General features: G+C 34.2%; 1 protein-coding gene and 1 non-coding gene across 2 annotated transcripts in view; both read left to right on the forward strand.

Moving 5' to 3' along the window:
- Window positions 1-19,648, forward strand: part of LOC131846428 (semaphorin-5A) — a 38,357-nt gene extending 18,709 nt beyond the window's left edge. Inside the window, exons 4-20 of the mRNA XM_059195718.1 lie at window positions 4,456-4,663; window positions 5,493-5,647; window positions 6,428-6,587; window positions 6,696-6,895; window positions 7,445-7,606; window positions 8,169-8,466; window positions 9,050-9,257; window positions 9,821-9,979; window positions 13,403-13,606; window positions 13,983-14,234; window positions 14,505-14,581; window positions 14,748-14,994; window positions 15,350-15,517; window positions 16,127-16,270; window positions 16,882-17,004; window positions 18,250-18,395; window positions 18,855-19,648. Of these exons, the coding sequence (XP_059051701.1) occupies window positions 4,456-4,663; window positions 5,493-5,647; window positions 6,428-6,587; window positions 6,696-6,895; window positions 7,445-7,606; window positions 8,169-8,466; window positions 9,050-9,257; window positions 9,821-9,979; window positions 13,403-13,606; window positions 13,983-14,234; window positions 14,505-14,581; window positions 14,748-14,994; window positions 15,350-15,517; window positions 16,127-16,270; window positions 16,882-17,004; window positions 18,250-18,395; window positions 18,855-19,091 (3,148 nt within the window). The 3' untranslated portion in view covers window positions 19,092-19,648. The remainder of the gene's footprint in view (window positions 1-4,455; window positions 4,664-5,492; window positions 5,648-6,427; window positions 6,588-6,695; window positions 6,896-7,444; window positions 7,607-8,168; window positions 8,467-9,049; window positions 9,258-9,820; window positions 9,980-13,402; window positions 13,607-13,982; window positions 14,235-14,504; window positions 14,582-14,747; window positions 14,995-15,349; window positions 15,518-16,126; window positions 16,271-16,881; window positions 17,005-18,249; window positions 18,396-18,854) is intronic.
- Window positions 17,709-17,798, forward strand: LOC131846653 (U6atac minor spliceosomal RNA). Its single transcript, XR_009357685.1, has one exon. It is a non-coding gene; the product is annotated as a U6atac minor spliceosomal RNA (small nuclear RNA).
- Window positions 19,649-25,908: the final 6,260 nt, after the last annotated feature.

Genomic DNA, 25,908 nt, shown 5'->3' on the forward strand with positions numbered 1-25,908 from the left:
AAGAAGGTTATTAATGAACCTAATTTATCACACATGTTTATGTTACTAGTACTTAATATTTAGTTGATTAAAGTAATGTAAATGAAACGGGATTTATCATTTCGCAGTAACGGTACCTATTTCAAATTCTGTTTTATAGTTACAAATAGTACTGTATAGTGTAAATGATGCGGCGAGGATCAAAAGTCGTGGAAATATGAGTGTTTGCTCTAGAATGTCAATACACCGACACTTGACTGCTATTAAAACAGTTTGTGTACGCAAGTGGTCAAGAGTTTAAACTCGTTTACATACTAATAGTTCCACTTGTACATTATTTTCGCTACTTTCGCCTAGACTTGTAAGAGGACAGCATCCGCACTTCAAGAACTAGATTGCTCTCGAATAATATCGAGGTATACGGGTAATTTTAATTAATTTTTCGTGAACATCCTGTCTCAGCCAAGATGAGATATATAGCAACATTCATATAGTAAACAGATGATTAAATAAATGACAATATATAATAAACAAAAATAAATAAAAATAACAGTAATCGAACAATTTGGAGCACGGTGTTGTATCAAATAAGCCCGTACAGCATACGACGAGGTGCCACGGCGGTAATTTGCGGATATAGGTACATGAATATATATTTATTTGCAGTCGTTTTGGTTGTACCTATTTAATTTATCAATATTTTTACCTCATTACTAGTGACCACTAGTAATATAATATATTATATTTAATATTCGCCGATAAATTATTTTAAATTGTAAATTTGAACATTTTTGAGGTTCTATTGTTAGACTATACTTCTATGCGTGTGTGTCAAATATATGTTAGTATGTACACATACTACCATGTTTTTTTGTTGATTAAGTATAAGTATATACTTCCTCCAACCCATTTTTCTTAAAAAAGAGTATAAAAGTTTTGCTTCACGTATTATACTATAGATAATATCTGAAACGATTATCAGATATAAAATTGTTTTCTTTAAGCAATCTTTTGTATCCTCTACTTGTAAAGACTCGAAAACGAATAAGTAATATTTAATATGCGCAACATATAATCTTTCTTCGTTACTAATTATATCAATTACTTACGTGTCCTCATTATTACTAGTAACCGTCTGCAGATAACCATTATCTGATATGAGCCACTGAAGTTCATCCAAACTTAGCTATGATCGATGAGAACATACATTACATACAACACACACAAAACTAATTTACTGTAAGTATTCCGAGAATGATTTAAGTAGGTGTAATTAGTGCCTCGAATAAGGTGTGTTTAAAATGGAAGTTGTAACCTTTAATTTGTATAGTTACTAGCATAGTATTCTGTTATCTCTGATATGGTTATATCATTAGTGTTAATTGGATAACAATTACATGTTTATAATTAGATTTTTAAACATATTTTTAATTACTTACCATTCTATCACTAATTAATATTTTTATTTATATCTGCAATTCATTATCGCAGGCTGAACACGCAACATAAACCGTGTTAATGGTTTACGCTTGCTGGCATTAATTATATAAACTATTTAATAATGTAGAGACGGTATGTAATTAAATAGAATAAAAAGTAAGTTCAAACTCTAAAACTTGATTACTAAAAAAGTCATCAAAAATAACTGCATAAGTTTCAAATTTTATCATTATAAGTGGCAACCTTCTAATATCTCATCTTTTTTTCATCGTGTGGAAATATCTTCAAAAGACCATCTTTATGGCTGTATACGTACATAAATATATTGTATAGGCAGCGCGCATGCGAAGCTGCGCGCGCAACTTAAATATGTCACCTTGCTTGTCTCATATAAAATTAAATTAGATAAACGTTTGCTTTGTTATTTTATTTAAATATATATAAATATAATCCAGATCAAGCCCATATCTTTCCCAGATGGTTGACGAGGGGGTGTATGGAATTCTTACCCACTAAAAATCCACATGACGTACCTTTAAGCGTCATAGCCGGAGTCATGAGGTCGCGATAGCATTCTACTGCAACTTCGGCGGAGTTGGTCCGCCCTGTATGTTGTTTAGAGCAGGCCCCATATCGTTGTTAGGGCGACTTATTTTGCACTAATCATTTGTGGAAGAGTATGGGATGGGGAACCCTTCACTTTTACTTTAACCTTTAATACGTTTTACAAAATAAGGTGTTTGGCGGCAAAAACACCCATGCAGATTTTGTACAAAGAATGACTTGATAAAAATATATGGTATTTAAGACGTTCAGAGAATAGCCGTAGTCATTTCCTCTCCTAATACATTGGTAATTCAATGATCCACTTGATGGTCGATACATAATCCGTTCACTTACTACCGTGCAATTTAAATCAAGTATCGTATTACTGTATGGCTAAGCTGAGTATTGGCACTGTAGTTCAACACCTGATATTTATAAATATGATATTCAAATATATACTGCAAATAATTTTAAGAGATAATAGATGATATAAGTGATATTGCAATATTTTTACATAGTATGTCAAACAAGTGACGACCCACTTTATCGTAAGTGGTGACCTTGACTAAGATGCTGTAATTTTCTGTCTTTTCTCAGCTCATAACCGAAAAACTTTACAAGCATTTAGCAATGCGCTTGTCGGCTAAAATAGGAAACGGTAAAGTACTCGCCCAGATGCTTTTTACAAAGCCTGCGTCGGTAAAATTATATTCGGCAATCCTAGTGTGACCACACTAATTATGTGAACTATGCACTTACTGTTTAGGAAAAATGGCGAGAAACTCCTTCACACTTGTTTAGTGCAAAATTTAATTCATTTTTATTTTTTAATTTTGTTCCTGTCTTTTTAATGTTGGTCCATAAAGTGTTATACATACTTAAAGAAATAATTACATTATTGTTATTTGAAATACATATGGATAGGTATATTTTTAGTCGTGTATACCGTATAATAGAATTAACGCATTTCCTTGTGGAATTTAATTAGTTTTTGCACTTTTGGATTAATTAAATTTAACTACGTGTTTATAATTATCATCGTAAACAAATATAAATACTTTGCAGTTTGGAATATTACATGTTTATTTGCAGATTGTTGGTAAAATTAGGTATCAAAAGTAGGTATAGGATAATTAGTCCCTTACCTGCTTAATGTATGTTACATACTATAGCGTTTGTAATATATAACAAACCACTGAAACATGTTCAAGGTTTGCTTTTCAAGGATATGTAGTATAAGTTGTTATAAAAGTAATCTAGTTTAGATACCTATATGTACTAATTTATCAGTTTCTGAAATAATTGCATTTTTTTTACTTAACACAATTCTACCGAACTTACGAAAATAGAGTCAGGGTTCGGTTTTACGTGTACTAGGATTAGTAAACTTATGCTTACTGAGTTTACAATAGGGAAATTAATTAATGAAAATAATCTATCGAATATATATTAATATACCTAATTAGATTTGTTATTTATATAATTCTAATGGCAAACAAGCAGGTAACCGTTGTCTATAAACATGAACAGCACTATGGACATTACGTTATCCTGTGACGTCTGTGATACCGCTCAGGCGTTGCTATACCGGAGGGCTAAGATACCTCCTTAATCTGTAATTTCACTGTCTTATTTTAACAATTCAAATTACATCTTCTAAATGTAAGTTGGGCTCTATTATACCCATTTAGCCGTTCATTTGGGCCATTATGCCTATAAACCCAAGAAATCTTACAAAAAGTACTGCTTGGTTGAAGACTAAGGAGAGATTGGGGTATTAGATATACATATATACACATACGATTTTTTAAAAATCTGTAGAAAATCTCACCTGACATGTAACTTGGGTAACAAGTATACTGCTCTGATGTATTTACATCAGAGCAGTAAAATGTGGTAACAAGAGATATTCGATATATTTACCACTACGATACTGTTCGCAAGCGTATAATGTTTCACGTCTATGTATATTGCATTGGAGATTTATGTAGATGTCTGGCATTGTCACTTGTTTGAGATTGGATTGCAAATAATAGTGTCAATGTCTTTGATTGTATAAACACTACTTAGTCGGTGGGTTTATCAGGCATGTACAATATGTACATTATATTATTATACAATTATAATACCATCTATCCACAAAAATCTGTAATTCTTATTGTCTTACATGTGTCTGCTTATAAGATAAGAAATTTAATTACTACGACGGACGGCGAAAGGAGCATTTTTATTCAGATGCTGGGTCTATTCAGGTGCTCTATTCAAGTGTTATGTTCTTTAAATAAAGAACTTCAGCAATTTATTTTAATTATTCAATCAAATGTTTATGACAAAAACTTCTGTAACAAGTATTTAATAATCAAAATTAATAGTGCCGTTTACATACTGGTTTAAAATCATATCGAATACTTTAAATTGCCAAATATATCGTGTTATATACTCACTAAGACAATTTCTACAACACTACATTTGAAATGTTTTCTTCTACAGAGACGCTATTTACCGACTCACGCTTCGTGGACTGCGGCTGATAGAAAAGGCGGACTGGCCTGCAGATGAAACTAAGATCAAACTATGTCAAGAGAAGGGCCAGACTGAGGAAGACTGTCACAACTACATAAAAGTCCTCCTGTCTCATGGACACAGGTTGTTTGTATGTGGCACTAATGCGTTCAGTCCGGAATGCAGTTGGAGAGAGGTGGGTAGCCACTGCAGTCAGCAATAATAGTATTTATAGCATATCTCTTAAAGTTTCACATCCTGTTTACATGATTAAAATAGTTGATTCATTTTATTAATAGCACATAGATTACTATATTTTAACTTTGCACATCCTGTTTATATGGTTTAATTACTTTATTAGTTTTATTTAAAACAAAACAGTGCACATTTTTTTGTAAAATGAAATTAGAAGTTTCCTTGTTATGAAATTAATGTATAATGTGTTAAGTTTTAACAACATACTTTCGTTATTTTTTTTTATTGCATGACTTACAAAATTATAGCACATATCTGAAGTATTAAATATTATATTTTATTAAGAAACTAGCTACTCGCCTCGGCTTCGCCCGGGCGTACATGTATTATACATATAAACCTTCCTCTAGAATAATTCTATCTGTTAAAAAAACCGCTTCAAAATCCGTTGCGTAGTTTTAAAGATTTAAGCATATTTAGAGACGGACAGACAGCGACCGCGACCGCGACTTTGTTTTATACTACTTATATAATAATACTAATAATTATCCAGGAGAATTACTACTAATAAGAGCTTGTGTTATGTATACTAGAGAACTAATATACTTAAATACATTTTTTTTGTAAATACGTATGTAAAATTAATAGCAGACACCCAGACCTATAAAAACTGATATTCATGAATACAAATGTTTGCACTGCGCGAGGAATCCATCCCGCGACCGTTGAAACTAAAGCAATGTGCAAAATCGCTACACTACCGATGCCGCCAGTGCCCATGTGGGGATCTATCTATGTACTATTATTTATTGATTTTCTTTGTTAATTAGATTGAGTCAATCCGCAACTCATCGCACCTCATGACAGGAGTCGCCAGCTGTCCATACAATCCTCATTCGAACGTGACCGCAATATTGTCCACTAGTGGGGAGTACTATGCTGGAACGCCCACTGATTTCACAAGCTCCGACACGGCTATATGCAGGTATGACAAGTAGTTCTTGTAAACTTTGTAAATAAGTGGTCTATAAAAATCTTCGTATTTTCTACAGATATACATATCATATATGATGTAAACATAGATTTTTATAATGCGAGTGTTTTATATTGCAATAATCGGCTCCGAACCATGCTGAAACAAAAAAATATGTACATCAAAGAATACAACAAATATAAAACGAAGTTTTTTTATACGACATAAAGTGCATTGCTAAAGATGCATTGATGAAGATGTTTGGGAAACGAGAAGGCGTAGTAAGTAGATAAAAGGAGTTCGCGGTGATCGGTTGCCAACAGTTCTAATTGAGTATATAGCTAGCTTAACCCCGCGGCGCTGCTCTATAGGTGTAATACATTTGTCACTTTGTGTATACAATTTTGTACATAAAAACTGTTAATTATTGACTAATTTACTGTTAATATACTTTTGTAGAAACAAACACAAATGCACTAGTTTTTTTGCTAGTTCCTCTCATGAGGCAAACTAAAAACATAAACGGGGGATAGTGTTAAAATGGTAAAAAATATTATATAAAAATTAAGTCACAGAAAACAAGCTGTCTGTCTTCGCCTGTCTTCGCACGGGGTAGTAGAGAATTATGTTACACCTAGACCTAAACATTCCACAGGAATTATTCTGTTGATAGATGACTTTGTTTTGTAATATATATAGATGATTTTGACTGATTTTGATTTTTGTATTTTTTTTATATATAAATTCTTAACGATGTCTAACTAATAGTACGATTTAACATTGCTTTCTCAGGAGTCGTGGCGCGGGTCCGTACAATGTGACAACACTGCGCACAACCCAGTACGACCAGAATTGGTTGAATGAACCACAATTCGTTGGAAGTTTTGAAGATGATTACTTCGTCTATTTTGTATTTAGAGAAGTCGCAGTCGAATTTATGAACTGTGGAAAGGTGAGCCCACAATATCTATTTCTTTTTATTTGTTTGTAACGATAAATTTTTAAGCCCTTTTTTTAATCCTGGGAATATTTTTTTATATTGAACCTTTTGTTTTACCAGACTATCTACTCGCGTATAGCACGCGTGTGCAAGAATGATTCAGGTGGATATGTAATGGGCAAGAATAATTGGAGTACATTCCTGAAGGCCCGGCTCGAGTGTCCCGTTCGGGGCGATGTACCTTTCCATTATGACGAAGTGCAGAGCGTTGAATATATGCCGCAGGAGAAGATACTCGTAGCCACATTCACTACCCCTACGTAAGTTATGTTTTAAGCGCTAAACATGATAATAAACGGCCTCAGCGGACCGCTGAGTTTATTACTGAGGCCGTTTATTATTATGTCTGCTGCTGCTGTACACGGCTTTACTTCCAATGTTCGCAGGTTCTATTCCTTGCACTGTACAAGCATATGTATTCATGAGTATGATTGTTTGTATCGGTCTGGAAGTTTTATTTGTATAATATGTATGTATTTACAAAATGAAATTTTATCTTTCGTATTAGTTTTCTAGTACCTATAACTTAAGGTCTGCTTACCATAGGACAAGATGGAGCTGTGTTAATTGTCCTAGAGTACTTTTTACTATTTCATAGCGAGGACAGCTAGTAAATACGCCCATATTATACATAGAAACTTTTCTCTTTAATAACTCTATCTATTGCTGAAAACTGTATTAAAATCCGTTGAGTAAGTAGTTTCAAAGATCTAAGCAAACAGACAGTGGAAGCGATTTAATTTTATAATACGTAAAGATTTATTTTGTATATATTTATTTATTAGTTAATTGTTATGTTTTCTCCACAGTAACAGTATACCGGGTAGTGCAGTATGCATATATAGTATGGCAGACATCCAGGCCGCTTTTGAGGGACCATTCAAAGTACAAGACTCACCGACATCTACTTGGGAACCGCGATCTCCTTCTAATCAAGCAAAAGAACACTTCCGATGTAAACCTGATTTAAGGTATTTAATTTATATAATATATTTAGGCTTCCGCAATGAGTTAAGATGTATTAATATATAGGTATATAAAAATAGTTGATACCCGCAATTTTATCTGCTTTTTTTAAGATATTATATAGCCTATGTTTGTTCATGCGAAATTTGATTAAGATTTGTTTATCCATTTAGTTGTTAAAAAGCAACAAACAGGCAGAAAGATATACACTCTTACAAATAAGTATGGTTTATATCCATTTGTAATAACTGTCAGCTTCAACTCATAACTTCACACAAGGAAATTTGCTGAAGGATCCCAATTTTTTAGAATAAATTATAGCGTATGTTACTGGCTGGTATTGTAGCTTTCGTAATAGGTTAAAAATATCTGTAAAGCATTTATATTTTATAAAAAAATAAATCTATACTCTTTTAAATGAAATTTGTATAGGCTACGGATAGCTTATTTCAATAGATGGCCTGTTAGATCGTATGCTATAAAGTTATAAAAAAAGGAATCAAAAATATAACCAAAATATGCTGTGCTAATCTGTATTCTTTTATATATTATGATTGTTTTTTTCAGGCCCCACCAAACAATAGAATACTACCGTTACCAACTGATGTATGTGTCTGTGGTGCCTGTATCTGGAGAACCTGTATACAAGAAAACGTTAGAACGATTCACTCACGTGACAGTGGATGTCACTAGTACTAAGAACGCTGCCAGGCAATTTGTGCTCTACATATCCACCCAAAGAGGGGATATAATGAAGTTGGCAGTATTACCGCATTTCGATGGCGCATGCTTAGTGGAAGTATGGAAGCTGAGTGACTTGAAGAGTGGTTTTGACATACAAACGATGCAGTTTGTGAAGGAAACTGTAAGTATTCATTTAAAATCAAATATGTAATTATTATGAGATCTATTCTGACAAGGTCTACTGAGGAGAAGATTGTTGAACGTAATTGTTTACGAACGTTTGATGTTTAGTCTGTAGACAATAGTAGACATCCATGTTTGTACATCAATTTTGCAATGATGTCATTCCATGTCGATGATCACTCATAGTGTTCCGATCCCCGTTTGCATTGGACGGAGATTTTCTTCTGTTGGCCGCAGCTCACCTTTACAGCTTCACCGAACGATAAAGGCAAGTGCAGATGGCACTCCAAACTCGCGGATAAACTTATGTAGCGGCTAAGGTCAACTTCCGCTTGACGGTTATGATTTTAGTGTGACGGTACCACTAGGGGTTCAAATCACGGCTCAGGCCGTCGCGTTTTCGTTTCCCGTTCGAATCGGACGGGGATCGACTGGGCGTGCCGGTGATTGCGATGTATGGTGTGATGGAGGTCGTCGTCTTCGCCGGCGCGGACGGTGTCGTGCGTGTCACACACACACGACTCATAGCGAGGCAACGGGGGATCGATGTGTAAAGAGTATAAGACGTGTTGCGCGTGCAGATGTCGGTGTACGTGGGGTCGCGAGGGGGTGTGACCCGCGTGGGGGGCGCCCGCTGCGACCGCTACCGGTCCCGGTCGGGCTGCGTGGGCGCCGCCGACCCGCACTGCGCGTGGGACGACGCACGGGACGCCTGCGTGCGCCCCGACGGACGCCTGCGTGACCCCCGGCTCGTGCAGGAGACCGCCGTCTGCCCCGCCGCGCCGCCAGGTTAGCTACTACTCGATGGTCGCGAGTTCGATTCTCGCATGACAATATTTCAGGATAACACTCAGTGCCGTCTAGTCACAGGCTAGGCAGCTTGTGTTGAGGGTACTAGGCGACTGTTATAAATACGTATATACGTTTCTTTTTGTAAATACATAATATATATATCTATAGAAAATCTAGACCGATACAATCAAAAAATGTTTGTAAGGAATAAAAGAAATCGAACCCGCGACCATCGGAATCAAGGCAGCCTGCTAAACAGCTAGCTAGGTCATAGAGAATGTAAACATTTGAATCTGTTTTCCATGCATATTCCATATGTCTTTAAAAAAATATGAATAAAAGTATTTCTGTCAATAATTAATACCTGTAATTTCTGTGCTCTGGGTAAATCGTCGACTAGATGACATATTACAATAATGTTTGGAGCAGAACATTACATAGAGTAAAATGCTTACTACTGCACTAAATGTTTTATAGATTTCTATGACTAATTCATCATAATTTTAGTACACGCTGAATTCATTTCAAGAAAATAAAATTGTTTATATTGTAATATTCAGTTGACGGTGGCTGGTCATCATGGTCGAATTGGGAGGAATGCATGCAAGATGGAACCTCGCAATCTGTTTATGGAGATGACAAGCCGGCGGACATGTGTTTGTGTCGGACGCGCCGTTGTGACAACCCAAAACCGGCTCATGGTGGACAATCTTGTAAAGGTAAAATATTTAATTATTAAAAAAAAAAGATAAATGTAGTTTATACTTATTATAAAATACCTTATTTTTTATTCCTAAAATAAATATCAGTGAGGTTTACGTGCTATGTGCGTTTTTAACTATTTAATGTATAGTGGCAGATTGTCGTCGAATATATTAGTTTTATAATATTAATACAGATGTTTGTTTGTCTCTGAAGAATTTATAACATGGTCCTAGTAGCCTGAAATAAATAAAAATAAAGTAGTGAAAATCAGCTGCAGCTTCGAGGAGGTTGAGGAGGAGACCCCCACAAACATATTTTGATAAAGATAGACCTTATGTACTATAACTTAGACCTTCACTAGAATTCGTAATACAACTAACTTGACCATTTTAGAAGTTTTCAACCGGAAGGAAAGTGTCACATTGACATGTTGCTGGCTCTCGGCCTAGGCTGTTTTTACATTTATTAACATTTTTCCTTCCTGGCCGTATGTAGTATTTTATTATAAATCTTACTTTATTTTAGTGTTTTAAAGTTCCAAATCTTATATTTTATTTAGAATCTAGTGAGATTGTTCGGGTTGTACCGAAACTATAAAGATTCTGATAGGTAAAACTGATAAATGATACTGATAGAAACTTGATTAAAACTGTATATTGAAACTTAAAATATAACTGATTAATGATTGTAATGAGTACGCGCGGCGTCCTTGATGACCGAATGCGAACTGATTTTAATGAAATGTGAAATGTAAAATAAAATGTTAATGTTGCGAAATAATGTACGATGCTAGCTCGTACAGAGATTTATTGAGATTCTAGTAATTTTCCAATGTACAACAACTAGAATAAAAAAATACATAACTGACGATTAAAAAATAACATAAAAATAAATGTACATACTCAAATTTACTATAAAAACAGTTAGTAACAAAGATATCACTATAATAAACTAGATGGCGCTGTATACAAGTTAAAACTCGATATGTTTTCGTAAATGCGATTCTACTAATGTTAACTCCTAATTCGACCACGTATATAATGATCGGAGATTAGCCAGATGGCTATACGTATTTTTGAATCCCGTTTACTATGGTTTGCATAGTTTCGGGGCATAATTAATAAATGTTATTAGTTTACTTTACTACGTATGCCAATTGTCACCGATTCTTCCGATGGCAAAGTAGCAATAAACCTGCTAAATGGTTGTTTGGTATAATAATTGATAAACATGAAGGTTTGGACAAGATTACACGCGTTGTTAGTCTTAAATGTAAGGGTAATATTATTAAAAGACCATTATCTAAAATATGTTTACTGCCTGTAACAGAATAAGTTGATTTGCAATGGCAGTCTATTTTCTAAGTAAATCTGTCAATTTGTCAGAATTTGTTATTGTTTAATTAAGCTTAAAGTAATTTTGTTAAGTATGTTAATTTCTACTCATGTTTTGTAATATTTTTTATAGCATTTTTGTTTGTCTATTCGCTCACCTTTAATATTGTTGATTTTGTATGTTAATTTTATTTTTTTTGTAGTGATGAACAACTAAAGTACTGTAGTTGTCCATGGTGGGCGGTATGTACAAATTGTAATAAGTATTGGCCGTAATAGTTTACAGTATGAAATACTAGATGGCGCTGTGTCAATTCTAAAACGCGCTATAGTTTCGTTTTGATCATTACATGTATTCATTGTAATATAAAAATTAAATTGTCAATTCCTTGGTACGTCTTTTATTTGTATAATACTTCTAGAATGTTAAACATATTTAAAAGCTTAAACTTTTAAAAAATTCCTCTTTCAGTCTCTTATAACCCTTTTTAGCATTAAAAAGTAACCTATGTCCTATCTCAAGATCTAGACTTTAAATTTCATTTAAATCAGTTCAGAAGTTTTGGATTTTAAGACAGACAGACAGAGTCACTTTCACTTTCATAATATTAGTAAGGTATTTATTAAATAAACTGACCCAAAAAAGCGTAAGAAAAAAGCTTCATAGTTCTAGCTTCAAATATGACGAATTTCCATAAAAACTTTTATCTGCTATTTTATTTTACCCCTTGAATGGTGACAATGTGATATTTACAAATTTAAATGTCATATTTATTTATATTTAATAAACAGTTTAAACATTTCTTTAAATTCTTTTGTAAATTGGTGGTCCAGTTGGCCAATAACATAATAAAATTTTGTTAAATCAAAATAATAGATGTGATATTCTAAATTGCAAACTATCCCTCTACTTGCGCGAACCATATCTCTGACTCTACTGGCCAGAATGGAGAAACGCGTATTCCGAACCTGAATAGCTCGGATGGAACGGTAGATGTTGTTTCTTCCAAGGAAATGTTGTTCATATGTATTGACAACATTTTTAATATTATATGTTGTTTTATTCTTCAAAAATATTAATAATATGTTCTTACGCTCTTGTCCAAGAGCAGAGTCATCAGTTATAGGCTATACCAGAATTATATTTATGTATTTATAAAATAAAATTGCAGAGCAAACGTTTATTCATTTAAATTCATAAGGAGACAACGGATTGACAATAATTAGTTGTGCGCGCTGCTTATACAAATGACATATATATTTATTTATGACATATGAGCGTTAATAAGTCGCATATCTAGTACAATACTGGTGTAATTCAGAAATTAAACTTTTTGAAAATAGACTTAATAACACAATTATAAAGTAGACTTTCCAAAATATCTAATTTTTTAGTTAAGCCATTATTATAATAAGTGTGTATTCAACCGCATAAAGATAACCTTGCATTACCATTTTCAACCCCTTACAACCCTTTTTTTTTCGCATTAAAAAGTAGCCTATGTCCTTCCTCGGCGTCTAGACTATATGGGTACCAAATTTCATTTAAATCAGTTCAGTAGTTTTTGAGACAGACAGACAGACAGACAGACAGACAGACAGACAGACAGACAGACAGACAGACAGAGTTACTTTCGCATTTATAATATTAGTAAGGATAAGGATGTAGTTATTACCTATAAATATACCAGTTACTATACTATTACGCCACATTATTTCCTCATGGTAAATAAATATATAACAATTATATGGGTTTATATGATCGAATATACTGAGAATATAATTTAGAGCCTCTGGTTTATCGGTTTAGCATACCACCTTACAATCCGTTGATCGCGGGTTCGTTTAATTACAGCGTCGGTGGTCTAGCTGAATAGCATACCGCTATATTTCTAATGTTCGCTGGTACCTCGTGTAGTGTAAATATTTGTATTTACGAGTATGTACATTAGAATCCCGAACATTCGGATTAAATAAAACCAGGGGTATACAGATATAACACTACTTCTGCATAGCTCGGGACTAGCTTTTTTGTGAATTGTCCAGGTTAATTATTACAATTTGTACCCGTCGACTATATTAGACATTTGTGTATAACTGCAGGCGTGAGCATATCAGTGACGAACTGCACGGTCCACGGCGGCTGGTCAGCGTGGTCGGCGTGGTCTGAGTGCAGCGGCACGTGCGGCATCGCGGTCAAGTCGCGTCGTCGCGCGTGCTCGTCGCCCGCGCCGCGCCACCACGGCCGCGTGTGCGTCGGCCTCGACACCGAGCACGCGTACTGCACCAGCCTGCCGCCCTGTCCCGGTACTAGCTCGTGTATATGTGTAGCATGCGAGGCGACACGAGACATGTACCAGACACGTGCGGCATCGCGGTCAAGTCGCGTCGTCGCGCGTGCTCTAATACTTCTATTTTAAATGAAGGGATAAATGAATATAAATAACTACCGAATACAAAACTAAACCGAATATATCAATAAAAATGTCGGTATGTTCTTATCGAACACGAAATATAAATAAGTTCAAAAGTATAAGTAGATGCAAAATCCAATATGTTTGTATAACTAATTAGCTTCCAGAGTAGAGCATACCAAACATTTACGCAAAGATAACACTATAATAGTAAAATAGAATCCAATATACATAGATTTTTATTAACCATTGTTATTGTAATTTTTCAGATCCGAACCTAGTACCCGTGGACGGGGGCTGGTCGGCATGGGGCCCGTGGTCGGAGTGCGCCGCTGCGCCCCCCGGGCCGGAGTGCGGGCTCGGATGGCGCGAGCGGCGCCGCACGTGCTCGGAGCCCGCACCGCGCCACAGGGGCGCGCCCTGCGAAGGCTCCAAGCTGGACCGCCAGCAGTGCGACCTGGGGCCCTGTCAGCCGCACCACAAGAAGGCCACTGCCTGGTCGCCCTGGGTACAGATACCGAGTTAGTATTACACTCTACCATATACCATTTGACAGTTTTTATTATATTGTTTCGTATTCTATAATAAGTTGTTGCGCTTTATATATACCCGTCGCTTTTTTGGTTAGTTTTTAAATCGAGAAGATTATATCTTATGTACTAAGTATATCGACCGAAATTGAAGTTACAACTTGAGGAGCGCTCGCTGTTTTAGCGCGTAGCTAAAATGCGCGCTGTCATTTATATTTATTGATATAACTAGTAATTGTGTTGTTTCTCGTTGTTTTTCAGATAATCATTCGGACGGAGGATATACTGAACGGCGTTTTAAATTCATCTGCAAAGTTTCATCATCAGAACAGATTGATGTGAGTAAATATTGTGTTTAAGAGAATAATTCTGTATATCATAATGCATTTTAAAAAGTTTTCAATCATTAAAGAATAAGAGTAAGAGCAAAGAATAAGAGCTCGTACTATAAAAATAGTACAAGGTTATTCTTTGATGTGACAAGTATCTTTTTGTTCGATGCAGCTGTCGGTGGGGCGCGAGGAGGTGCGGTACTGCACGTCGCGGGGCGCGTGCTCGTGGTCGGAGGGCGTGGGAGCCGCGGGCCCCGCGGAGGGCGCGGAGGGCGAGGCGTGGGGCCCGTGGGGCGCGTGGGGCGCGTGCTCGGCGGACTGCGGCGGCGGACAGCAGCGTCGCGAGCGCAGCTGTCGCCGGCCGCCGTGCGCGGGGCCCGCTGATATGCTGCGACCCTGCAACACGCACGCGTGTACAGGTGATACATACACCCGACTGCATATGCTCTATGATCCCCAGTCCCATTCAAACGGGCATTAAAACTACGACGCCCTGATCTAGGATTTTTTTCGAATTCGAATTCTTAGCGGTGCCGTCATCCTGAAGTCGTATTAATTAATCAGGCTTACATTGGTTTGGAGACTTTGGAGTGCCATCTGCATTCGTCCCCTATCATCCGGTGAAGTTGCGCAAATATTTTATTGCATGACAATTATCGTGTATACACAACTTTATCACTTCCATGATCAGCTCATCTGTCATTCCATTTGGGATATCAAAGCGAGTCAATATATATATTAAATATTTATAATGAGTTATGTGGTGGTTGTCAGGCGAGTGGTCGTGCTGGAGCGAGTGGAGCGCGTGCGCGGGCTCGTGCGCGGGCGGCGCGGTGTCGGGCTCCCGCGAGCGCACGCGGCGCTGCCTGTCGCCGCAGGGCTGCGCGCACGCCGACGACGCGCGGCAGCGGCAGGGCTGCATCGCGGACTGCGCCGCCACAGGTCACTCTCATATCTATCTCATTAAATTTTCTGCACTGTGGCAACCCTATTAGACGGATAGGTAAAAAGCCTTTCAACACACTCGCTCGTAAAGTTGATCTTATTTTACCGGTTTTCGATATTTTTATTTTGAAGCAGCTTATAAAACAAGCATGGGTTATAAACGCAAATATTGAATTTATACGTCGTACGATATACGTGCGTATTTGACCTCGGCTCTGTTACATCCTCACCTTTGGCTCAGACTGAAATTCCGCCTAGTGTTATATAACTTACTAGCTGTACCCGCGACGTCGTCCGCGTGGTATTTAACATTATTTTTCTAAAATAAAAGTAGCCTAAGTCCCGTCAAAATCGGTCCAGCCGTTTCAGAGATTACCCGGAACAAACAGACAGACAGACAAAAATTGTAAAAAATATTATTTTGATGTATGTACCGTATTTATATTCATATGCATGTAGTAAAAATCGGTTATTTCAATATTATAAACTATCATAGCGTATTTACACTACTATTACAATAGTATATGACAAAAAATACAATACAATATTTATATGTTACTTACTACTAATTAACTACTAATTAATTTGATGCTCATTTGTGTACAGAATCAGGATGGGGTGAGTGGGGCGAGTGGTCGAAGTGTAACAACGGGGAACGCGAACGCAAACGCAGTTGTCCGGCCGGACGCTGCGTCGGACCGCGGCTGCAGGTCGGACTCTGCGACGGTGATGATAATCTCATGGACAATGGTATGTATCCCGATGTTTTTATCGTAATAGTATCCTTATCGTATCCTTGGACAATTCATACAGCGCCATCTAGTCTCAAGTTTAGCAGAGCTTGTGTTATGTGTGCTAGACTTCTGATATAAATACATACATAATAACATAGAATACACCCAGACTGATACAAACAAAGTAATAAATACAAATGTTTGTATTTATTAGTATGATTATGTATAATTAGTGATGATAGTATAGTAAAGTATATGATAGTATGTAAACTGAGTGAGAAATCGAACCCACGACTATCGGAAGCGCTTAACCACTAGACCAATCTTTTTTTGTAAAAAGAGTTCGCTATGAATTTTTTGTTTCATAGCTAAGTCTTTTTACAAAAAAGACGCTACTGATAACTTCAAATTAGAGATTAACTTGTTATAAACGCATTTTTGAAGATTGAATTAGGGATGTTTGTAATATTTTATCCAATACGATTTACCATTAAATAATGTATCTCTCTCTTTCATGGAAATAATACAGAATCGATCATAACCTAAATAAAAGATTGTTTTTTACTCAAATTTAAACACGTATCGTCGCGGTATGCAGTTATCAATAAACATGATTTTTTACCATAGATCTACATGCGATGGCTGCGTACAGCCAAAATGCAGAAGTGGTGTCTTTCATAACAACGCCACAAAACAAGGCGCTCAGTGCCGCCAGTGTCACTGGGTACGCAGTGATTGCCTTTCTTGCTGGTAAGTAAATAACATCTTATTTGCGCATGTTTTATTGCAATTGAAATTAAATATTTTAATTACTGACAAATATGTACAGTTTAAATCAAATATTTATTCATGTAGGTCTCTTACAGACACTTGTGATAAGTCAAATCTACCGTCCGTTCAGAATGTAGTTCGAACCGAGAAGTGAACACAGAACCCTGTCCTTACTCTCTTTAAATGTACACTATAAAATTAATAAGCCAAATATGAGATAATAAATAATTAATAATAAATAATTAAGTTATAAAATAAAAAAAATATTATAGTGAAGATAGAAAGATGGAGAAATTGTAAAAAGTTGGTCATAGTCATAGGAGTTTCGGAAACATTTGTTTTTCACTTTGCCAACAGTTTTAAGAAACAAGTAATAGATGGAGTTACATGTATACTGTTCGCACGCTACTACATGACTGTTTAGTTTTAACAATCGCCGATAGATGGCGGTATTCCAAATAAAATGAAAATATTGTCCTAAAATGATTTTTAGACAAAGTTGTCACTAAGGTTACATTATATATATTTTTTATACGTGTTAATTAGTAGAAGATTTTACTTTGGGCTAGATTTTTTTTAAATTAATTTATGTCTCATCGGACATTAATTCATATGTTCTGAATCACGCTATCAACATTTTCTATGAAGTTAGTATATAGCCAAAGATTCAAATATTAAATTTTGTGTCTATTGAAAGGAGAGACGGTTAGCACTCCCCTTGACAAGGATGGAACACACAAAATGGTTAAGGCACAACTTGACCACATTTTTTTAACATAATTTATAGAGTTATTTTTAATTGATGTAGAATTGTTGAATGAGAAATTATATCTAATTTCACTCCGGTCGAAGTATAAAATGCACTGTTTCTATTTTAATGAATTATTTAAACATATTGGATGTAGTAAATATATATTGTAGAAAGTGGCCGTATCGTATATAACTATAGATATAGAAGAGACATTGTTTAAATATAGATATGGACAAAATATACAAAATATGGATAAGTCAAGGTATTCCAATGATTGAAATTTGGGACTGACAAATTAAAAATCACAATGAAATATATTTGTACATATATAGTATATATCTAACATTTTTAACGACTTGAATTTTTATAAAGTGTCAAATATGCGCCATAAAATCAACTATAATTTCTATAAGCATTTTGTTTCTATAAGCGCTTTGCCAGTCTGTTACTAAAAACAATTTGTATTGTTACAGGATGCTTGGTATCCCTGATAGGGGTGTTGCTATGGCGGCGGAGAGCTGGAAAAGATTGGTGGCGAAGAAAAACGCATGTGCCTTCCAGTCCTCACTATATGACGGCAACGCAGAACAGCTACGTCACCGTGCCACTCAAGGATGTGGTTAGTACTTCTTTGAAACTACCATCAGCTTCCAATATGTCTGAAGGCATTAATGCGGTCCCACTTTTACTTATTCTTTTATCTATTTCTGCTGTTAAACATATGTGTATGCACACCCGAAGGTCATAATTATCATCATCATCATCATCATTAGTACATCATAACAATAAACCATTATTTACCAATTGCGGAGAACGTCGAGGGCACTACCCTTTTTTCCCAACTTGAACTCGAAGATTCTGAGTTCGAATGTCCACGCCTAAAACTTGTTAAATTATATGTATGATTGATTCTTCGATGATGGAAATTAGTAATAAGTCTTCATCCTGTTCATCTATAGAATGTCATAAGAACCGATTACGAGAAAAAAGTACGCTGTCTGATTACGGTGTCTATAAAATAGGTCAACAATACAAAACAATGTCTGATAATATTAATGTTATTTTTCAAATCCTGCAGCCTCGGAAAGCAAAACGACAACCGTCTTTTATTGGCATCGGGGGTTCCAGTGGCATCCTGTTGTCCAAAAGCAATAACATATCCAATGCTAATAATCACAATAATACATCAGCTACGCCCAAATTGTACCCGAAGGCGATTGCTAACGAGTACGACTCTATGGGCACGCTCCGGAGGCATTCTAACCAGCCTAACAATAAAAGCAATTTGGATGTGGAAGAAGATAAGTTCTATTGATCTGTGAAAGACGATTTACACTTTGTTTAGTGTATGATACTCGTTACTGGACGCTCAATCATAGTTAGTTTTACTGAACTGTCAAGGGTGTTTTACACATTGTTTAGTGTATAGTGCGTGTTACTGGTTAATACTAGACATTCAGACAGTCTGTTTTACTAATCTATCAAGAGTGATTTACACTTTGTTTAGTGTATAGTGCAAGTTACTGATTAGTACTAGACGCTCAAATACAGTTAGTTTTACTAATATGTCAAGGGTGATTTACACTTCGTGTAGTGCATAGTGCTAGTTACTGATTAGTTATAAACACTTAGACAATCAAAGTTTTGTGATGAATGAATAGTGAAGGTATTAGTAAAATTATATGTGGATATTGAACCGAGTTTGTCTCAGAGTTACTGTCATTAGTTGCTCGCACTCGCACATATCATGTTTGAACTGGTAATTAATAAATTTAGTGTTGTTTACACTTGACTAGTGTATTGCTTAAGTGCCAGTTAAGATTTTTGGGTAAACTTTACAATTTTTTATTCCTAATGATTTTGATATGACTGTGAGTTATTATCTAACTTTGTTTTAAATTTTGTTGATATTTTGAAAACATAGAAAATTTTATATAACAATTTCAGGTAATGGTTGATCTGAATCTCAATTGTTTATGTTAAAGTATTGTATGTTTGTTTGTTTCTTATTTTTTATAAAGATTTAAAAAAAATACTGAAATATATTGAAAGGGCCTCGATTTATTTGGATGTGTATGAATGTTTGTTTACTTTTATAATAATGAAAATGCTTGCTAGGGAGGCAATCAGTTTTTAATTTTAATAATGAATTTTCTATGTTTATATGCAGTGTGTGCGTGCATGTGTTGTAATGTCATACTTTGTAGTGATAGGGTGAATAGATTTCAGCCATTATTTTATTGTTGAATTTTAACTTTATGTATAATAAAGAATTTTCGAGTACTTACTTATTTTATGTGATTATAAATGTTATAATTTTTATGTAAGTAGCTAATAAACCCAGTGCCATTTTAAAATTGTAATTAATAATTATTGCGAAAACAACGATTTTTATATAGGTTTTAAAATATGTTAAATGTAATAAATATATAAATAAATTATGTTGTAAAACGCAAATTATGTGCCATGTATATAGGTAGTAAGATAGTAAATGTATTTTTGATATCAGATGATAGTGATACCCAATTCCATATAAACATATCCTTAATGTATTTAAGCAGTACAAATAAAGTGCCTTTGAGACAATATTCATTGAATAGATTTAAAAACAATATTTACAACGAAATAGAAATTGCCTATATATCTTGTTGATGGTTTTTCAACATTTTACGCGACTCATGTTGAGTCAAAATTGTTATTTAAGTGAGATTGTTTAGTGCGTAGCTTGCGTAGTACCCATATAACGAGGTAAAGAATTTTGTATGGGCATTATTAAATAAACACGTTTATAAAATATATTTCAATTCAAACAAGTCGTTTGTAATTTTATTTTTCACAACTGAAGTATGAATGAAAGGGAAATATATATAGTAATAATGATACACAATTTCAATTAATTATAATAACAAATGATTAACGATACCTCATTTTACCTCATGTTGTGAATAATTTATGACGAAAATTAGAACGTCATTTTGAATATTATTTTACTGTTTTTATAGGGCATATTTGACTGATCTGCCATCAATGTACAGCAAGTTGTCTCGGTTATTTTGGTACTACGTAGTCCGCCGTACCTAGTATTTTGTATTTTTCTACAATATGAATATTGTTATAATGTTAGATTAAGGTAATACGTTTTAGAACCTGTTATTACTGTAAATTTTATGTCTTCCACACACAATACTTTATACCATCTACAGAGTTAGGGTCAAAGAAGTACAAAAGACTTAGATTTATTACAAAGTAAAATTGCAATTATTAGAATTAAGCATGATAGAAATATATTTGAATACACATATGTAATGTCGTAGATCATTGCCGCACAATATCTACGCCTCAATGTCATGGTTAGTAAGTAGTTGACAAAAAAAAACCATTGTCAGAATCAGAACATAAACAAAATTGAAAAAGAACCTTAAAATATAATGAATATATGTTGTACTGAAATGTTTGACTTTAACTTTGTGGATATGAATAAAAACAGTTTATAATTATGATTGCTTAGTAAATGTTATAATTTAAATTGAATTATGTACCATTGTTGTGGGTCCTTTACATTAACATGTCGCCCAAAAGTTGTAAAATATAATTAATTACACAATGTTGTACGTATTATTTAAGAGGCTTTCTCAGAATAAGCTCACCGATAGCTGATTTAAATTTCTAATTAGTTATTTTACTTGTGATATGTTATACAATATACAGTATGTACAGACTAAAAATATAATGAATTATATTTATGATGATGCTTTCTATTCTATAAAGGTTTATAATTTTCTTGGACAGTATAATTTTTATTTTCCTTAGTTGTTTTAAAACCTTTCAAACATAAACACGCACAGACGTTTGTTTGCGTGATATCTAGCAAACTTAATCTATTTTAATATATACCACGCTTATGGATTATTAATAATTATGCAGTAGAGTAAAAGAAAGAAAACTTGACACAAATTCCATGCTGTAATCTTTATTTTTGATAGTATCAAAGTCAAAATGTTTAGTTTATTTACACTGTGAGTATATAACACACTCGATTGTTATATTTAAACCTATGAAGTCGCATGACGTGTCTGAAATCAGTACATACATACATACAAAAACATTACCAAGATAAAATCAATATATTCCATACATTCATTATTTGTCCGCATTGAGCAAACTGAAAGTGTGCCGGATTTTATTGTATATCGTATGTAGAATTTATTGTTCAAGGATTAAAGTTTCGTCTGTAGATCATATAGTTTATTTGTACTTCAAATTAAAGTCTACTCTTGTAAGTCAACTTTGTTGTCGGGCCAGTTTAGAGACAAATATTCGATGCTAATTTTTATGGCGATATCTCTCCAGATAACTGTGGATATGAATAAAAACAATTTCTATTATACTGCCTTTACCTACGAGGACCCCAGATATCCCTTATCTGGAGTTTTCATCGGTAAAGCCAGTACAATAGAAAACAAGTTGGTATATTATATTTACAACAGTTATTTTTAGTGAATATATTTTGGAGTGTTTATTTACGGTTGTATCCTAAGACTATACGCTGTATCTGTTTTCATAATGTGGGTTATTTTAGAAAAGGGACAGGAGATCTTTACCTTTATTTAAGGATATGCTGGAGTTCAATTTTGACAGTAATGTAACCTACGTTAGTGCCGCAGTATCACTTTGTACAAATTGTGATTTTATTTTTAGAAAATCCTTCCGATGTAATTCCGTCATTATTTGCAGGGGGTCATTTTAATCCGCTGATACGCCGCAGCACTTGGTTACTACTAGGTTTTTTAATTATCTTCACAATGACTATTGCTAATTTTACTTCTTATTATACCAGAACTTCACAAAATCGGAATAAATATTATTTTTTTAATTTCGTCTATACTATAGTTTTTTTTTAAATATGATATTGAGTTGGGCGATTGAATTGAAATAATAGGCACAAACAACATATCTACAGTGAAAATGTAACTTTAGACAACAACATTATTAATAATTCAAGCGTTATCTATACCATTCCTTAAATGTATCTAAATATTTTTTATTACAAGTTTCTGTCGATTATTCTAACTATAATCTACTTTAAATAAAAATAAAGACTGTCATAATTAATATCGTATTTTTTATTATTAACAACTTATAGACTATTTTGGATATACGATTCTAGGAATTCTTGAAATATTCGAATTAACTGGACCTAATGTATTTCATGATTCTGTTTTATAATGAAAAATAAAGCCATCGTGAGAAAGTTGATATGGTATTATTACGGAGTTGAATCATAATGGATATTGGTTAAGACTATTGTCAATAATCAGTTAATAATATATTATGAGGCCATTCCTGTTCAACCAATGACAGGATAAGTATTCTATCTTTCTCTTCATCCTATCATCCTTAAATAGTGTTTCGCCAGTATGCCACAGAGAGATAAAGACGAGATCATCTATCATATTTCATTGTCATTTCTTTTTCTCAAACGGATGACAATGAAATATAAGAGAATAGTAATGAATGGTAAGTTAATAGTAATGGGTGTTGGGAAGAATACTAATAGCACTAGAAATTATTTCTTTTTTCTTAAATTCTTGTACAGGGTTAGTGGTGAAGTGTATACCAACCCCAGCAGTAATAGTACTCATGGAAATTCAATGTAATTTTTAAATATAAACTGACCAGTCAATATTCAATTTAGTACGATATTTATTTCCACTTATTTTCTTTAGTATCATGAGTAGACAATCTATCTAGCTTTAGCCTTAACGACAAAATCTATATAATATAGATCTATATATATAGTTCTACTATTCTTATTTACTCTATCCCCGGACAGATTGTATCGACGCCAGAAATCAGTAGGCAATACAAAATGTAACCAAAGATTTTCGACGGCAACTAAAGCGAGTCCGCGTATATATTCCGGGCACGTCGCAGGCACATTGTCACTATGTCGGTAGGTATTACCTATAATGATGGACGCGTGGTCCTTTGTCAAACAATCCCTTTGTATTATTTAAAATTCTGAAATTGTAGCCTACACTCATAGATTTCATAAACTATTTATTTAAATTGCAATGCACAAATATATAGGGGTCAGAACGCTAAGAGACGTAGATATTCTACCCGTGAACCAAAAATAGTAGCTAATAGGCGTATTTCTTTTTAGTTTAAAACTATAAGTAAATAAATGGAAACCAGTATTAATAGTCTAAATAACATAATGTGGAATATTCCAATTTGTACTATTTATTGATCCTAATCTATATGAGTTGAATCCTTGTAGGTAAGTACTTGCATAGTTTTTGTTTTCGGTTATATGTCTTAACATGTTTTATGATAAACAAGTTTTATAATTGAAAATGAAAACTATATAAATACAAACAAACTTACCTATATAACACTAAAATACACATAATAAAATAAAATAGTACTTTTGTAGGCATTAATAAAAAACTAGTAGGCAGTATTATCCATTAGTACTCTTTTCCTATGTTTCACATTGCAGTAGGTATTATTTTTAGGGTTTAGAGGCATATCACCTTTCTGCGGTGGTAGATATATGTTGAATATAGATATTTATTGCTATATGTATATTGAATAGTATATTGGAGGGAAGCTTCGAGCAACCATGAATATTTATGGTAAAACTTTATGAGGATCCTCGCAACGTATCCTACCCACTCCCGGATTGGCCATTTGTTTCAATAATATGTATCTAAATAGGTGTTTTCTTTGGAGATCTATATACATAAATAACATTTTATTACCTCGATGTTTCAGGAGTAATCACCAAACACAGGATCTGAGAGAATTCTTAGCTAATAATTGGCGTTGCAATATCAAGAACGAAAAAACAAGTTGTAATATGTTATTTATAATTTTACAAATTTATATTATTTTTATAAAAACTTAAAATTCTTCAAAAGGAACTTGTTTCATTTTTTTTTCTTTAATAGATTTAGTTTTCAAATACCTAATATGGAAAAATAGGTTTTCTAGAACCAATTAGTTATTAAAGTATTTTTTGTTTAATAAAACCCATTATATTCCCTAATGGATTTTGGTCCACAAAATTCATTAAGGACCAAATACTGGATTTAAGTCTATTTATAAAAAATAGTTCAGATTTTGAGAAGCTTCATTTAATATACATAGAAAATATATGTACAATTGTGAAATGTCTGTTTTTGAAGTTGGATGTAAAAAGTACTCCCCAAATGAAACATCAGAGACACGTCAAGTGTCAACGTACTATGGCACGACGTTCTCTTTATACATCAGGCTTTAATTACGTAAGATAATTGCTAACAATTCTCATTTCAGAAACAGTATAATTTACAGTTTAGTGTATAATCTATCAATATAGATAATATATAAATATAGACTCTTTCACAGATGCAATTGTAAACTGTGCCAGCTTATAAATATTATAATATTTATAAGCTAGCACAGTTAATTAGCAATTGCTTCTGTGAAAGAGTCTATATCTGAAAGAGTCTTCGAATCATTGGATATATGATTCGAAGAGAATGGCAAACTAACTTATTTCAATGAGCAACAATGGAGAATTCATTATCATCACCGTTACTTAATAAAGCAACAGGCGTCACGTCAGGTGTCTACTATATTTGGAGAGGAAACATGAGAGCGATACGTCTATAATGTTTACCTTTTGTTTGCTATCCATAATGGATTAGGACGCTTCAGTTGGTTATCATGCAAACAAAATAATATGATGGCGGCACGTGCTTACGTTGTATTACGCGGCAACTTATTGTATGTGCGCGAGTGCTCCTTTGATTGATATGTGCGAAAGGGTTTGGGGCATATTTGCATTATAACATACTAGTTGTTACCCGTGACTTAGTCCGCTTTTTGTGATAAAGGATATCCTACAACGGTTGCGATATCACAACATGGAAGTAAATTACTTCTCTGTTCTATGGCAATGATGCACTATCTGTCTCATGAGTATTATGTAGAATTGGCGGAGTAGCAGTGAACGTTGATAGGGTGCGGATGAAGTCAGGTCAGTTATCATATCAGATTATTATTGGTGATGGAAACACAATAACAAACTGATAAAAGTCAGACGGTACTATAAGTTGACTAATTATGTTTTTATTGATCGC

Source organism: Achroia grisella, unplaced genomic scaffold (genome assembly GCF_030625045.1).
Source record: "Achroia grisella isolate CSIRO2021 unplaced genomic scaffold, CSIRO_AGI_Agris_v1 utg511, whole genome shotgun sequence".
NCBI classification, from domain to species: domain Eukaryota; kingdom Metazoa; phylum Arthropoda; class Insecta; order Lepidoptera; family Pyralidae; genus Achroia; species Achroia grisella.